The following is a 16,003-nucleotide window of genomic DNA, read 5'->3' as shown; positions in this document are numbered from 1 at the left end:
ATTTATTTTCAGTCCAAGTGGCAGAAATCAGGTTGCATCACTTTTGGCAGCTTGATAAAAAAAATATTTTCGAAAGGGAAGTACAATTGGTTGCTTTATTTAACTGTTAGATAAAGGGGAACATCTGGGTGTGATCGCCCCTGTCAGTGGTGATCGCAAGACATGTATCTACTGTTGAAATCTTGAATTGGCAGCTGTTGTAAATGCACCTTACTGTTAGCCTCATATTTTTCCTCAGTCTCCAAGTGCTGTCAGGAAGAGGTGAATCATAGTCACTGCCAACCTTCCATTATAATGACTCAGTGTCACCGATGATAAAGATAAGGCTAGTGAGCTACTAGTCTTACTTTTCCTGACAGTAAAAGTGTTACCTGCACAAACCTAGGAATCTATAGATAACTGACATCCAAATCAAATGTTGAGACACCTATTAAAGTATGCACTTTGTACTGGTTTATAGTCTTGTCTATCATATTGCTCTTAATTATTGATCTTAATTATGGGGGATATTAATATCACAAGTTTTATTACTGTAATCAAACTGCAAACCTGAGGATACAATTAGAAACCACAATAACCATGATTCTCTGTGGTATAGATCGGTGGCCCCTTTGCGCAGTTTATTGTATATTTTAAAACCCATGACTTATAACATCACCACCCAATGTTCCCTTGTTTCCTCTGACTCGTGACCAAAATAGAAAATAGTCAGTGCATGAAGTTGATTCCCAAAGTTGTCTGTGTATATTTAAACAAAGGATTAAGTATTTTTGTTGTCACAGATTCAATAGTGTTGTTAAAAATAACACGCACATATTCTAATAAACAAGCCAATGGGTTATTTTCTGTCAAATCCACTGTTCCTTACCTGGAGAGAATTAATTCCACTGGTTTGATTTCTGCAGAAGTTCTCTAGAGGAGTCCAGGTGAAATTACTCACAGCCCACACTCTGGGAGTGAACTTGTCAGCTTTGTTTTTAGGTGACCTCAGAGGCACATGCAACCCTTTTGGCAGCTCAATGACACAAATAGATTGAATGCCCAAATGGAAGACACTGGCAGGAATGCTGCTCAACTAGCTAAATAATGCAGAGCAGGCTGAGCCAGCTGGAGAGGCCACCGTTTCCCAGAGAAAAGATATCCAAGGTTCCATCATGATCGCTGACTTGTTTTCGGAGGCATAGAGAAGAGCTCTCTGCAGAGCCCGAGCATCAAGCTGCTAACATATATAAAGTGAAGGAAGTATGAGAGACTACCAGACAGGAGGAGACCATTGGAGGATCATGTACTGGGAGAGTGCGAGGCTACTAGGATAAAGTGTGGCAGACTTGAAGGAAAGTGGTGGGATGATGAGTGAGAAAATCTATACCTAAATGAAATGTACCAGGGCAGCACGGTGGCCCAGTGGTTAGCATTGCAGCCTCATGGCGCCGAGGTCCCAGGTTCGATCCCGGGTCTGGGTCACTGTCCGTGTGGAGTTTGCTCATTCTCCCTGTGTCTGAGTGGGTTTCGCCCCCACAACCCAAAGATGTGCAGGGTAGATGGATTGGCCAGGCTAAATTGCCCCTTAATTGGAAAAAATGAATTGGGTACTCTAAATTTCAAAATGAATAAATAAATAAATGAAATGTACCAAATGTGTAGGTGGACACTGATCGGAATAGAAGTGTTACAGTTGTTGTTCGAGTTTGTTTAATCGTAATCTGAGCTAATCAGATTTCAGAAACAGGCTGCTTCAAATACAACATAGAGCAAGGTTGAACATGACTGTGAAGTAAGCCATCAGAACCAAAAATTAGAACCAAGAATATTGTAACTGAAAAAAATTGAAGACAAACTATAGTTATACAAAAGAACATGACGCATTTGGCCCACATCTCATTTACTCTCACACACTATATGTAGCCAAAATACTTTATATTCATGTAATCGTAGCATAAGACGTGAAAGCATATAATGTTGAGCCATTCAAAGGATTCTTTCTCTCTCTTTCACAGAAAAGAGAGTTTTAAACTGATTTCCGACCCAGGAGGCGTTTTACCAACATCCACAAAAATAGAACAATGTTTAATTAATGCTAACATTAAATTATATATACCTCTGTAATTAGCATGCATTCACTCAAATTTGCAGAGTAACTCTTAAAAAAAAATAGCTGCCTGAATATGTACTAATACTGTCCACAGATTTGAAGTCATCTAAAATGTTGCCCCATGTATCAACTCTCAATAAGCCCCCCATCAGTCCCATGCTTGTTGTCTTACATTAGCTCCCAGTCAAGCAAGTTCTTGGTTTTAAAATAGTCATCCTTGTTTTCAAATCCCGCTGTGGCCTTGCCTCTCACCATCTCCGTAATCTCCTCCAGCTCCACAATCTGTGCACCTCTTATTCTGATCTCTTGTGCATCCCCAAGCTCCAGAATAACCCCCCACATCTCTCCGCCTGGTTTCGCTCCGTTAAAGCACTCCTTGAAATATAAGTTGTTGTTGAGATAGTCAACGGTTCTAGCAAATGATTATTTCTGTTTTGCCACAAAAGAACAAACCTCTCCTTTAGAGGGTAGACAAGACTTGCATAGTGTGATGTGGGAGAGATAGGTTCCTTGAGAGTGTGATTTGCCTGATTATTTTGGGGATCAGAAAGGAATTATTGTGGAAATGAATGAAAAAGGAGTTGTCTAAGAGTGAATCGTGCATGCTCTTCAGAAGGGGAAACTTGATGCTTGATGGCATCCTTTGTGAAGCTTTGAAAGTCACCTTCCCTAAATGTCAATTCACCCAAAACTCTGCATTCCCGACCTCACTGAACTCCAATTGTTCAACACTGAGTCCTGCCCCCGTCCTCCCCCGAATGAAATTTAAAAAGAATGGAAATGGTGTTCTTGCCACCTGCAAACTGGAGGGCCAACCTGCATTTTCTTCCGCTGGGAGAATTGCAGCGCCATTTTACACCAACGGCATTCCAGCTTTTTTAGCTCCAATAGATTCACTGGTCCCACCCACCACAAAACCCTCAGTTGGGATGAGGGCATTCTGCTCAAAGATTCGGGAGCATTTGTGTTCAGACTTAAGATAAGGAAGTTTTAATTTTTCATTTGTTTTCACCGTCCTGATCTAATTATGTCTGGATCAATGCTGCCCTTGTTTGCCATGGCAGGCCAGCCGAATGTGTAGGCCTGTCTGTGCTCAGGTTAGTGCGGCACTGTTAGTTGTTAGTTGGTTTCCTGTTTTAGCTAATCCATTCTGTTAGTGTCCCTCTCTGACCAGTTTTGTGTGTCTCCAGATACATTTCTCTGCAACACCTAGTCCCCACTAAGATTTTATTGTCGTCCTTTTATTGGAGAGTTGAACATTGTGACATTGCACTGACACTGTAACCTAGTTTTAAAGAAACTAAGGAAACATTCAGAGATCAGTAAGAAGATGGAAGTTATCCAATAATACTGCTATGTGCTATCAATGCATTTCTGATACATTAGCTCAGACCTCGCTCATGAAAGAAAGTTTGCCCACAAAATACTAAACAAAATCAATTCCTCCAGAAGAGTAACTTGTTCTTGCTCAAAACACTTTTAAAGTAGGTATTCTGGCAGAGTAAATTTGGAGGCGCCTTGAAAGTGGCCTTAAATTGGTGGCGAGTGAGTCCTGGAGTGAAAAATAAACTTTGAGGCAGGTCATCAGGACACGTTACATTCAAATTATAACTGAAAACTGCTGAAGTTCATTCTTTTTTCTTGGATTGATAAAAAACAGACCTGTCCTGGTTCTGTGGCCTGGAATTAAAAAAGGGTTGCTTTTGTTTCCTAACTTTAGGTGTCTTATAAATAAATGCAGTATTGAATATACACTGAGGTATGTAGCAAATCTGTTCCTAATTACTTGTACTTCAGTTGAACTTTCGCGTTTCCTTTGACATGCTGCCTAATATATGCGAACTGCATGTCTTTTGCTCCAACAGTGAATTCATGAAAAAATCCTGTCTGACTCCTTTCTGTGCCAACAAAAATGAGGAATAACAGAGTGTTTTGACCAAATGCAACACTTTGCGATATACCCTAATTAAACAAAGTTGTTCCATTCCATATGCGGCTTGCAGCTTAGTACTCAAAACTCCCCCTGGGGCGGTACAGGAAATGCCTTTTGCTTTACAACTTCTTTCTTTTCTGGAGATTACAGTTTTTTCTCCTCATGTTGTTCAGTGTTGTCCCCTTTCTGCTGATGGTGCTGGCTCTTCTTGGAGTCCAGTTCCATGGATGCGACATCCCTTCAGCATCTAGAACATAGAACATACAGTGCAGAAGGAGGCCATTCGGCCCATCGAGTCTGCACCGACCCACTTAAGCCCTCACTTCCACCCTATCCCCGTAACCTAAGAACCCCTCCTTACCTTTTTGGTCACTATGAGCAATTTATCATGGCCAATCCACCTAACCTGCACGTCTTTGGACTGTGGGAGGAAACCGGAGCACCCGGAGGAAACCCACGCCAACACGGGGCGAACGTGCAGACTCCGCATAGACAGTGGCCCAGCGGGGAATCGAACCTGGGACCCTGGCGCTGTGAAGCAACAGTGCTGACATTGGTGTCCTCCACTTTGTCGCAGTACCCATAGGGTAACAAGTGCTGACCCCTGATTTCTGGGCAGTAGCCATTGTTGAAAATGTGTGCATATGGATATTGATTGCCAACTACATTGAATTCCGCTACCCTCTCCCCAACTCCGCCAGCCCTCCCTAACCAAGTCGCCCATTGGCAGTTTTGGCTCACGCTTTTTGGGTGAGTTTACAGATAACTGGCACTTCTGAAACCATGGGCGGGATTCTCCGCCGGCGGGATTCTCTGTTTTGCCGGCGTCCGGGGGTTTCCCAATGGCAAGGGGCTGCCCCACAATGGGAAACCCCATTGATCGGCCTGCGTGACGGAGAATCCCGCTGACGGGCCGGGGCAGAAATGTGTGCGTGCGGCAGGCGGAGAATCCAGCCCCATATCGCAGAAAGCGTTACTTTCTTGAAGGGAATAGCGGAGAGAAGTGAATGAAGAGGTAAATTATATAATATTTACCATAAGGTTGTCAACAAGAATTACCTGTTATCTGGCAGGACATTTTCCCTGTTACAGAATGGCTCCATCCTCAAAGATATCTGACTATCTTGGCCTTTTAAAGAAATCCTGCGCAGATAGTGGTTTGTTTATTGAGCTGTTGTTTGATTTGATCTGAATGTGAAATGCATTCAAGTGCGTATAATCGATCACATTGCATGTTGAGACTGCACATTGGCAGAATTACCAAAAGAATACTGCTTTTAAAAGGGAAATGAGTTTAATGTTTTTCATTCATGTGATTGAAGTTTAAAAGGAGTTTGCAAATAAACAGTTGGATAAACTGGCCGCTCCCTTCTTGTTCAGAAACTTAAAAGCACCTTTTGTGCTGGTTTCAAATTAAGAAACCTGTTTTGTTTGAGAAATTGTATGCAAGCGTATAAACCTTTTGGCCACATTTTCTGGAACCGTACCAACTGGTTCTATGCAACATTTTTACAGACAAATACTTTTAGAGCAGTTAAAATATGGAAACCAGCCATTCAGCCCAAACATCTGTATCAGCATTTACCCTTCACTCCAGCATGTTTTCACAATTGCATTTAACTGCCCATATCTTCTGCTTTTTGAATGCACTATCCACTATAATCATGATATTGATATCATTCCCGCCTAAACTACTAATCCAGAAAATTAATCCCACAGTCACCCAACTCTCCCCTGCCCTCTTCTACTCTAAATCTCTTCAGATTTAATCTTTTACAGTGCAAATAAGGGACAAGCAACCAGGGAAATTGCCTGGAGACCTGTATTATGACAATAGGACCCACTAGGCTAAGTAGTCTTAGAAGAACCAGTAGAAGTCAGCCAATGTGCAGGAAGGAAGAAGAATGGGAACGATGGCATGGTGACACAGTGGTTAGCACTGCTGCCTCACAGCGCCAGGGACCTGGGTTCAATTCTGGTCTTGGGTGACTGACTGTGTGGAATTTGCACTTTCTCCCCGTGTCTGCGTGATTTTCCTCCTGGAGCTCCAGTTTCTTCCGATCTCGCAAACCTTTGAAAACAGTAAGTATACGTCCATCTGATTCCGTCCTAACATAATTTTAAATATTTCTATTTCATTGCAACAAAAGCTACTTTTTTAAACCACGAAACAAACATTTGTGTTTATTTATACAAGACAGCCTCCTACTGAATCTGCCCCTATAATTTCTATATCCATTAAACATCTCTATTCTTTCTATAGTGTTTTGCCCAATACTGTAACTGAGGGCTTAATGGTCCGGATTTTCAGGTGTGCAGCATTGATGGTCGCCATGAATTTCAAAGAAAGCGGTCCACAAAGATCTAGCAATTTTTCCGACATTGATTTCCTCTTTTCCGATTCTAGTTTAAATCTGGTGCCAAGGGGCCTTTCATGGTTCCAATCAGCAGCCAATCACATTGAAGAATTTGAGCAGCCAGCAAACCAGGAAGTAAAATGCACTGATTATCCTTCGGCTTTTGCAAATTTTACAGTGAGAAAAGTAAATATTAGAGGGAAACATTTGGAACAGCAATATCATAAACTTTTATTTAATTAAACTGCGGAATTTTTATAATTTTGAAAAAATTAGTAATACACAAATGTATTAGTTTCCAGGGCCAGAGAGGAAGCTCAGCAGTAAATCATGACTGTGTAAAATGTCAAAAGCCCAGATACACCTTGTTAACAAGGTGTAACATTTTTGGGGAGTTTTTTTAACAGTGATATTACAATATAAAAGGGGAAGCTCTCATCAGTTCACTCATTTGATGGATGATTTCCACCTGCTGGGACGGTAACAGAGTATCCTGTCAAGGTGTGAGGAAATTACTGGCAACTTGTGGATTTCTGCATTTAATGTGTATATGTGGGATGCCAGATATTACTGTCTGTTTCATAGTGTAATGATGGTTAATACTGGCTGTTTCATTGTAATTACAGTTACAAATTCCAGGCCAGTAAGATATATATAGGCCTGTCATTAACTCATGTCTTTTTAAAATTCTGCACTTCTTGTAATACTGTCTGCAATGACATTAGCTTTTTTTTAACAGATTTATTAACCTGAGATGCTGCCTTCAATACCTTGAGATTTCAAAGTTCAAAATTACTCCTGTTGTGTTCATTTTTACCACCTGTCTTTCAGTAATGATTTATTTTTTTTAATTAATTATTTTAGGAACGAATCACAATCTCTTCTTGATGGTTTGAATGCTGAAGTTTAGTTTAAAAGTTGCTGACAGTTGATATTTGCATTGAAGCTGTTGGGAATATAATGCGGGTTGTAAATTTTGCTTTAATACATCCAAGATGTGTTTGAAAGGAACTCCAGTTGTATCATTGCTTTGCTTCTTGTAAGCATTCATATTAAATTTACTTTCCTTAAATATAGGCGCGATTTACTGGCCTTATCATGCCCGAATGGGTGATGTGACGAGGACGTTGAAACGCGCGAGAGGCCTCTTGCGAGATTCATGACGCTTGAGGCATCTCGCGAGATGTCGTAATCTGGATCTCACCCATGTCAATTTTCGTTCAAGAAAGCGCCTATACTTTCTCAGGAAACTAAGGAAATTCAGCATGTCCATGTTGACACTTACCAACTTTTACAGATGCCCCACAGAAAGGGCTAGCCAGAAGTCACGTGGAACTAGTACAATTCCAATGAACGCTGGCATGTGTTTCGACGGGGTTGCTTTCAGCACTGGAAAGGTAGGAACTGCATATAAGCGCTCGACTCCCCAACACCCTCATCCCAGCCAAGATGATAGCACTGGTTACGCTGGAGCATGCCCATCCCGTGAAGTCGGCTGGGGCCAGAGGGTACCTAGGGGGCTGGCCTGGGGAGGCACTTATGCGGCCTTTGGTGCTAAATTCACAATGGGTAGTCAGTGGCGTGGGCAGTCACATGGCTGCCTTGCAGGCTGCGGCAATTTTGGTCCATGCTTGTCCACACTGACCCACGGACCACCTTGTGGCCATCCCCAGCTTCCCGCCCGACCCCGGCAGAAGCTCCCCCCCCCCCTCCCCAGCAGCACAACTGCCAGCACACTATCGCGACGTTGGATACTTTTTGTATTCCCTCTCTCGCCCTCAGCTGCCACAGTGCCTGTTTCCCGATTTTCAATACCACAAGTGAACCTTGCTGTCATTAATTTCTCCTGGCAGAGGCGGAGCATCGCGGGAAGCCCGGAAATTGGCAGGTCGGGCCTGTTAATGATATGCCAACAACTGTTGAAATGAAAATCGCTTATTGTCACGAGTAGGCTTCAAATGAAGTTACTGTGAAAAGCCCCATTCCACATAGTCGCCACATTCCGGCGCCTGTTCGGGGAGGCTGTTACGGGAATCGAACCGTGCTGCTGGCTTGCCTTGGTCTGCTTTCAAAGCCAGCGATTTAGCCCTGTGAGCTAAACAGCCCATAGTGCAAATGAACATTGTTGGATCAACTGTCGGTCGCATGCAGTGCCTGATATTCAATTCCATTAAGGTCAATGGAATTAAATGTTGGGCATTATGTATAAGTGGCAACTGATCCAATACTGCCTGTTCTGTGCCAATCCCAAAATGAATTTCTACCCCACTGTTCCTGCATTCTTTTGGGATTTTAATCAGTCAAAATAATTTCCAAGTCTTGAATAACATGTGACTTTGGCTCGAAGATAAAAGCAAATTACTGCGGATGCTGGTATCTGAAACAAAAACAGAAAATACCGGACAATCTCAGCAGGCCTGACAGCATCTGTGGAGAGAGTAGGGAGCTAACGTTTTGAGCCTGGATGCATCTTTGTCAAAGCTAGGGAGAACTGGAAATAGGGTTAGATTTATACTGTAGTGGGTGCGTGGAGCAGTGGGGCTGGATAGGGGGCGAGCGATTGATGGAGATTGACAAAGACGTGGACAGAAAGCCGGTGAGTCCAGGGGGCCGGGTGAATCTGGCAAATGTTTATTTAAATGAGTCATACTGCTCATTTGAATATGTTGATCTGGATCACGCTCAGTGAGAGTGAGATCCGGATCGGAATGTTTCGTGAGATTTCGTTGAATTTCACGAGACGTTTCGAGTATCGTGAATCTTGGGAGAGCCTCTCGTGAGATTCCTCGTCCCGACACCAAGTCGGGCGCAGCGAGGCCACTGACTTGTGCCCAAATGTGTGTGAACATTTCAAATGCATTAAGTGCAATTTTTACAAAAGCAGAGATTGGTCCTTTATTCATAGTTGTACAATTATCATGATCATACAGCCCATCACAGGTATGCTGGGTCCTCAAGGAAGGGATTCAATCCATTCCACCTTGCTGCTCTTTAGCCATAGCCCGACAGTTGTTTCTTTTTCTTTCTTTTCTATAAATTTAGAGTACCCGATTATACATTTTCCAATTAAGGGGCAATCTAGCATGGCCAATCCACCTACCCTGCACATCTTTTGGGTTGTGGGGGTGAGACACACGCAGATGCGGAGAATGTGCAAACTCCACATGACCCGGGGCCCGGATCAGTTGCTTCCTTTTCAAGTATACATCCAGCTGCCCTTTGAAATGTACGAATGAATCTGCTTCAACCATTCTTTCAGACCGTGTAGTCCTTCAGTAATAACCATTGGGTGGGGTTTTATGGCTCCTCCGCTGGCAGCATTTTGTAGTCCTGTTGAAGTCTTCTCATTTTAAGACCCCCCCCCCCCCCCCCCCCCCCCCCCCTTCGCAACAGGGTAATAAAATTCCGCCCAAAGTGTATGTAGTTTCCAACATCAGCTGTAAAGATGCCTTGTTTGGAAATGTAAGCCTTTTTTCTGGATATTGCAACAAAAAGGACATAGTTATGTTGCAATTTTGCCCTAATATGATAATGTAACAAAGTAATAAGATATTGCATTTCTATAAATTGTGCTGTGATGTGCACCATACAGGTTCAGCGGGACAATAATTGTATTAGGTTTCATAGTTTCATGGAGATGAATTAGTCATTGAAATGAAGGATTTCAGTACCATGTGCTTCACTTTTCACTTGCCCCCTTGGTATCAGCAGTGGATACCCTGGTCAGGAGAGATCAGGAGAAACATGACCAGATCCATAATGTAGCTCTATCTGCTATGCCATCATAATATTCCTTATGCATGTATTGTATTACAGTTTTTGCGCCAAATTATACCCCAATGTTTTGTCAGCAAGAGCAGCTAAAGTGGAGTGCCGAGGACAATTGCTTATTGTCAGGTTGGCTTCCATGTAACAGCTAAAGTCAACAAGCAAGTCAAATAGTGTATCTCTTGTGACAGCATGACTGTATTAAATTTGCCTGGTGTATACTTTACTCTCCAATACAAACTCAAACTCAAAACTGAATAATGGCATAATGCAGAACTGCACATATGCAAATATTAAGAAGAAGCCTCCAAGCCAATTTAACCTGGTGGCACATTTGAAGCAGTTTTATTTGTCATTTTTCTCTCATGCTAGCCAAGTGTCTGCCAATTAGGAAGATGGCAACAAAGGAACAGGAGTAGACAAGACCGTTCCATCCATTAGATCGATCATAGGTGGTCACATTAATCTTGAACTCTGAAAAGCACACATTCCGACATTAGTGCAAATGTTAACTGCTTCACCGTTCCCTGAGAATTAAAAGAAAGTGCTAGTTTGTAGGTAGTTTTGGGCTATGGATCAATTCCCCATCAAACGCTTGAGTGAAAGCTTATTTCACACAAAATTCTTCAGTCATCAGAGAGTTTCAGCACATTTACTTGGGTTGGATTTTAGCTGATGTTTCACTGGGACATGCATTACTGAGTCACACTATGTGTGTGAGGGTTGGGAGAGGGAGGGGCAAAGTCTGCCACTATATTCTTTATTCAGATTCAATGAGCCTTCAAAATTAATTCTCAATCTATTTTGGATCTGCACTGTTTGTTTTGACCTCTTAAAGTATTTCTTTTTAGTTTAGAGTACCCAATTCATTTTTTCCAATTAAGGGGCAAATTAGTGTGTTCAATCCACCTAGCCTGCACATCTTTGGGTTGTGGGGGTGAAACCCATGCAAACACAGGGAGAATGTGCAAACTCCACACGGACAGTGACCCAGCACCTCGGCGCCGTGAGACTGCAGTGCTCCCACTGCGCCACTGTGCTGCCCTCTCTTACAGTATTAATGCAGTAATTCCTACTGATGATAAGAATTCAATAGTTCTACCATTTGCCATTGTTTATTTATCATGGAAATATTTTAATGCACCTAATGCTATCCTGTTATTTATTTTTATATAGACAGTCTTTCAGCAATATATTACATAATCATGTCCAATTAATTTATTTACAGTGGATGTTTCCTTCTTTTTCCAAGTTTTTAATCCCACTCTTTGCATCTAGCACCTCTTCTGATTGAATTGAATGCAGATTGAGTGATCATGTTGCCTAATCACTCAGTTTTGTCTGTGAGTACATTCTGACCTTCCTGTGGCTCAACCATTTCAACTTCCCCACTCATTCTTCCTATTGATTTTTCCATCTTTACTCTCCTATATTGCTGCAATCGAGTTCAACAAAAAACTTCAGGAAAATCCATCCCCATCCCATCATTTGTAACTGCTGGTCTAGTTGGATAAATCCAGATTGAGTACTGAACGACTGACTATTGAATTTAGCAATGAGGTTAGGTATTACACCACATTTCATGGTTTCTGTCTTTTCTTTGATGTACAATCCAATAGATGTTGAAATGTGGTCGAAATTACCAGTGGGCTCCTATAAGTTCTCTTCGTTTGGTGCCAGTAAAACTACATTACCACCAAATTCCAAATCTATCAAATCCATTGTATACCAGGATTTGTGCTGTAATCTGTTCCTCAGTGCTCATTCCTTTGTAATTATATTTCCAAGATGACAGTAATCTTTAGATGAAAGTCGAAGTGTTTATACTCAGGAAATAGCATTTAAAGGGGACATCTGTATTTTTGGATAAACTACAAGTGATTTCTAAAGTGCGTTGTAAGTTGCTGCATCTGAACAACAGCACCAGAAGTAAAATGCACACAAACTATTCCACTTGGTCATGACTTATTTGAAGTATCATACACATTATTCTTCCTTGTAATCCTGTTATCTTTAGTTCAAGTTAAAACAAATTGTGTAGTTGTAATGGATACCTTTCTTTCTATTCTGTATTTGTACTGTATTAGCAATCTTAAATGCATCTGTGAATAGTTAGTATGACTTCACTTGAATTTTTTTTCAAGTGGATTTTTTATAGTGGAAGATAATTGCATTGGGTCGTAGAGCATTATTCTACTTTGGCACCCAATATAGACAATCAAGCACTCCCAGGCCTGGCACACTGGAGCTGAATAAAGCTTCCTACACTTTGCCCCCACAATGTACCTCAAAGCAGACTTCTCCTGCATCAATGTGAACTTCTGAATTTTCCACACCAGCCATTGTTCTGATTGATACTGCCAATTCATGTTGAATTGTGAACAGTTGTATGACGTGGGGATCTGCTTACTGGAAAATATATTGACTCATTCACAGAGGAACCCTTGTCATTTATATTATCAGCCCCATAGATCCATGAATTTAAAGCCTAGAAGTAAATCAGTTGACTCATCATTTCCTTGCAAATACCAGCTCTTCAAATGAAGAAAAATTGATTACAAAGCATTTATAGCTATGGTAATTATAGGCTCAATTGTCATTATTATTCTTATCTCAGAGAATTCTATTTTTTCAACAAGTTTTTCATTATTTTATGGAAGGAATACATTCCTGAGATAGGAGTGAGTAACAATTAATCCCCTTTACACATATTTTCATGACAAATTTTCATTGTAGGTTGTGTTCACTACCTTCAATGGACCAAATAGTGTGTATATGTTATATATATATATGTGTGTGTGTGGATGGTATGTGATATTACAGTTTATTGGCTGTGGCTGAGGGACATTGACACATGAGATTAGGTTGCTATCTGTTCTACTGTTTGGGATGGCACATTATACCTATTTACTCCTATTATGATGGTCATCCTAATCCTTTCATTCGTACTGGGAGTTATTAGCACATTGGTAGGGAAGGGATTATGAGAAAGGTAGTTTATATGTCTGATTAACTGCAGTATTTTCTTTATCTAGCAATGTAAGTCTTACTTTTTAAAAATATGCACACAAGAATTTTGTTTTGTTTTCAGCAATTGAAACACAGAGTACCAGTTCTGAAGAGATTGTACCAAGCCCACCATCCCCAATTCCACCTCCACGGGTATACAAACCTTGCTTTGTCTGTCAGGACAAGTCATCAGGCTATCACTATGGAGTCAGTGCCTGTGAAGGATGCAAGGTAGGGGTGCCGAATGCTGTAAAGAGAATTCATTTTATAAATCAAAGTTTTTAATTTAATGATTACTATTTGTTTTTTTCTGGTCTGTGGAATTGAAGCTGTCAATGTGTCTACATGTAAGCTTTCCAAGTACATACTTTACAGACTGCTGCTGGAGAGGCTAGTAATATTGCAGGAGCCCAGCATTTGAGTACTAGCATCTGTATAGAGATATTTATTTGTTAAGTTAGACCTGATCCAGAATAGACAGGTACCAATTACTTATGAAACTACCAGAGAGGGGGGAAAAAGCCAGTGTGATGGAAACTGCTGCCCCACCTACCTATTGTAATTGTCTGAAGATGGCTGTAGAATATCTCCTGTTCCTGAGGGTGGCCTCAGGGGTGTGCACCAGGATTCCCTTTTACTCTTCATCTACATGCTAAGCTCAGTGGTATCGTTCAGAGACATGGATTAACTTTCCATCACCACCCATAACTGCTGCCTCAACTGTTTGCCAGTTGAACATCTTGGATGAGCCAGTACTTTTCATGCCAACATCAAATGAGGCTGACTTCTTTTGCAGGATTGCTCAATTATCCCTCAAATTTGCATAAATGGGCTAGATAGTCATTTTGAAAAATCTGATAATTATTCCATTCAGTGCTGACAGCCACTTCCAAAGTGACAACGCCTATTAATTTCATACTAACCCGTAATAGTATTTATAAGTTTCACGTGAGTCAGGGATATTATTCCTATCTCCGGAAAAATGTGAAATCATGATATATTGCACCTGGATACAGAATCTAAATCGTAAATCTGATTAAATATTATTATATTCAGGTTTCATTAATAGATAATAAAAATAACAAAGTTACTTAGAATCTTCAAGAAAACTACCCAAATTTCCTGTTGATGGGGATTGATTCAATTTCCTTTTATTAAGTCATAAATCTTGCAAAAAGAAGTACAAATTAGAGATGTCTTTTGGCCCATCTATCTTATTCGTCCTCAACTTGCTGACTACTTTTCGAATGATATGGAGATGCCGGCGTTGGACTTGGGTGGGCACAGTAAGAAGTCTTACAACACCAGGTTAAAGTCCAACAGGTTTGTTTTGAATCACTAGCTTTCGGAGCGCAGCTCCTTCCTCAGGTGAATGAAGAGGTGGGTTCCAGAAATATATATATAGACAAAGTCAAAGATGCAAGACGATACTTTGAATGCGAGTCTTTTCAGGTAATTAAGTCCTCAGGTCCTGTAGACTTAATTACCTGCAAAGACTCACACTATATACGTCCCTCTTTCAGTCATCTCTTCTGAAGGTTGAAAAGTTGATATCCTTCTAGCTGTTCCTCTTAACTCAGCTCTGCAATACTTGGGACCATCCTTGTGACCCTTCCCTGCACCATTTCCATGGCTCAGATGTTTCCTTCTGTCATGGTGACTACTGTCCTGATCTCCAGTTTAGTTTTGCCTGCATGGCCGATTTGACTAGCTTACTTTGCAATTTAAAAAAAAATTTCAGGTGGCATATGTCGATCGGGAGCAATAAGGGTCCTCACACTGATCCATGGAATATTCCACTGAATACCTTTCCGCAGGTGGATATTACTCTCGAGAATTCATATTCTCTATTGAGTCTCTTTTAGTCAAACCATGTCCACCTATAATGACTAGACCAATGTGCTACCTGTAGACCTGTTGACATGTCAACAAATTTAGTGACTTAATAAGAAAGCCTCACCCTTATTACCCATTTTTGACATTCAAACATTTTTTTTAATGCAGTTATCTGTGATATTCTTTTGTTCTTTTCTACCTGCTTCTGTCAATTTGTATTTTGTTACAACAATGAGTGGAGATGACCTCACGCCAGAATTGGCGTGGAACACTTTGCAAGCTCGCTAGTCTGCAGGGCTGCAGCTCCAGTAGACATCTAGGACTCCAATTCCATTGGGCAGACCGGTTTTTAAATGGTTCATCTGTCACTGCAAAGAAGGTGAAATTCTTCAAAAGGCAAAGGGTTGGCATGAACAGAAACAAAAATTGCCAAACTGCACCACGTTTTGGGTGATGGGAACAGCATCAGCCCTTTTGATGCATGAAATTCTGGTGAGTGACATTTGCAGTTTGTTGAGAAAATTGAAAACAATGTTTTATTGCCCATAATATGTCTCTGTTTGATGTGAATTCTTTAATTGCCGATTCAGTTTTCTTTGGGCACAACTTATTGTAAAAATATCTATAATTCATAAACTCTCCAAAGTCACTGAAAAGAATCATATCTTCGTAGATGGTACTGCCACATCCATATCCTTGAAACCACTTCAACACTGTCACCATGGCCTTGGAGGAGGAGGACAATGAAACATCTGGAATAGGGACACATTTCACCACCCAAAGACCAGGAGGGATCTGGAGTTCAACCTGTACACTGCTGCTGCTGCATGGGGGGGATTCAACACCTCTCTTCCTCTGAAGCACAATCGAAAGCTGGATGGTCTTCTGCTGCTACAAGTAGGAGCACGCCAGCCACAGTTAATTGTTCCTGGGCCTTCATCACCATCACCATACACAGAAAGATTGAATCGACTTGAAATTTCACCATCTAATAAATGTCTGTGTGAT

General features: G+C 41.2%; 1 protein-coding gene across 6 annotated transcripts in view; it reads left to right on the top strand.

Annotated features, from left to right (window-relative positions):
- The window catches only part of LOC119966112 (retinoic acid receptor beta-like), a 279,552-nt gene that overhangs the window by 13,522 nt on the left and 250,027 nt on the right, over positions 1-16,003 (top strand). For 4 of the 6 annotated variants that reach the window (XM_038797334.1, XM_038797336.1, XM_038797338.1 and 1 more), the window contains exon 2: positions 13,242-13,390. The exons of 1 other annotated variant lie outside the window; for it this stretch is intronic. In XM_038797334.1, the coding sequence (XP_038653262.1) occupies positions 13,242-13,390 (149 nt within the window). Of the gene's footprint in view, positions 1-13,241; positions 13,391-14,541; positions 15,488-16,003 lie in introns of those variants that run through there. One more of the 6 variants, XM_038797337.1, reaches the window with a different exon arrangement.

The sequence above is a fragment of the Scyliorhinus canicula genome, chromosome 5 (genome assembly GCF_902713615.1).
Source record: "Scyliorhinus canicula chromosome 5, sScyCan1.1, whole genome shotgun sequence".
Lineage (NCBI taxonomy): Eukaryota > Metazoa > Chordata > Chondrichthyes > Carcharhiniformes > Scyliorhinidae > Scyliorhinus > Scyliorhinus canicula.
Note: the sequence above shows the minus strand (reverse complement) of the source record. Positions and strands in the feature narration are given on the sequence as shown.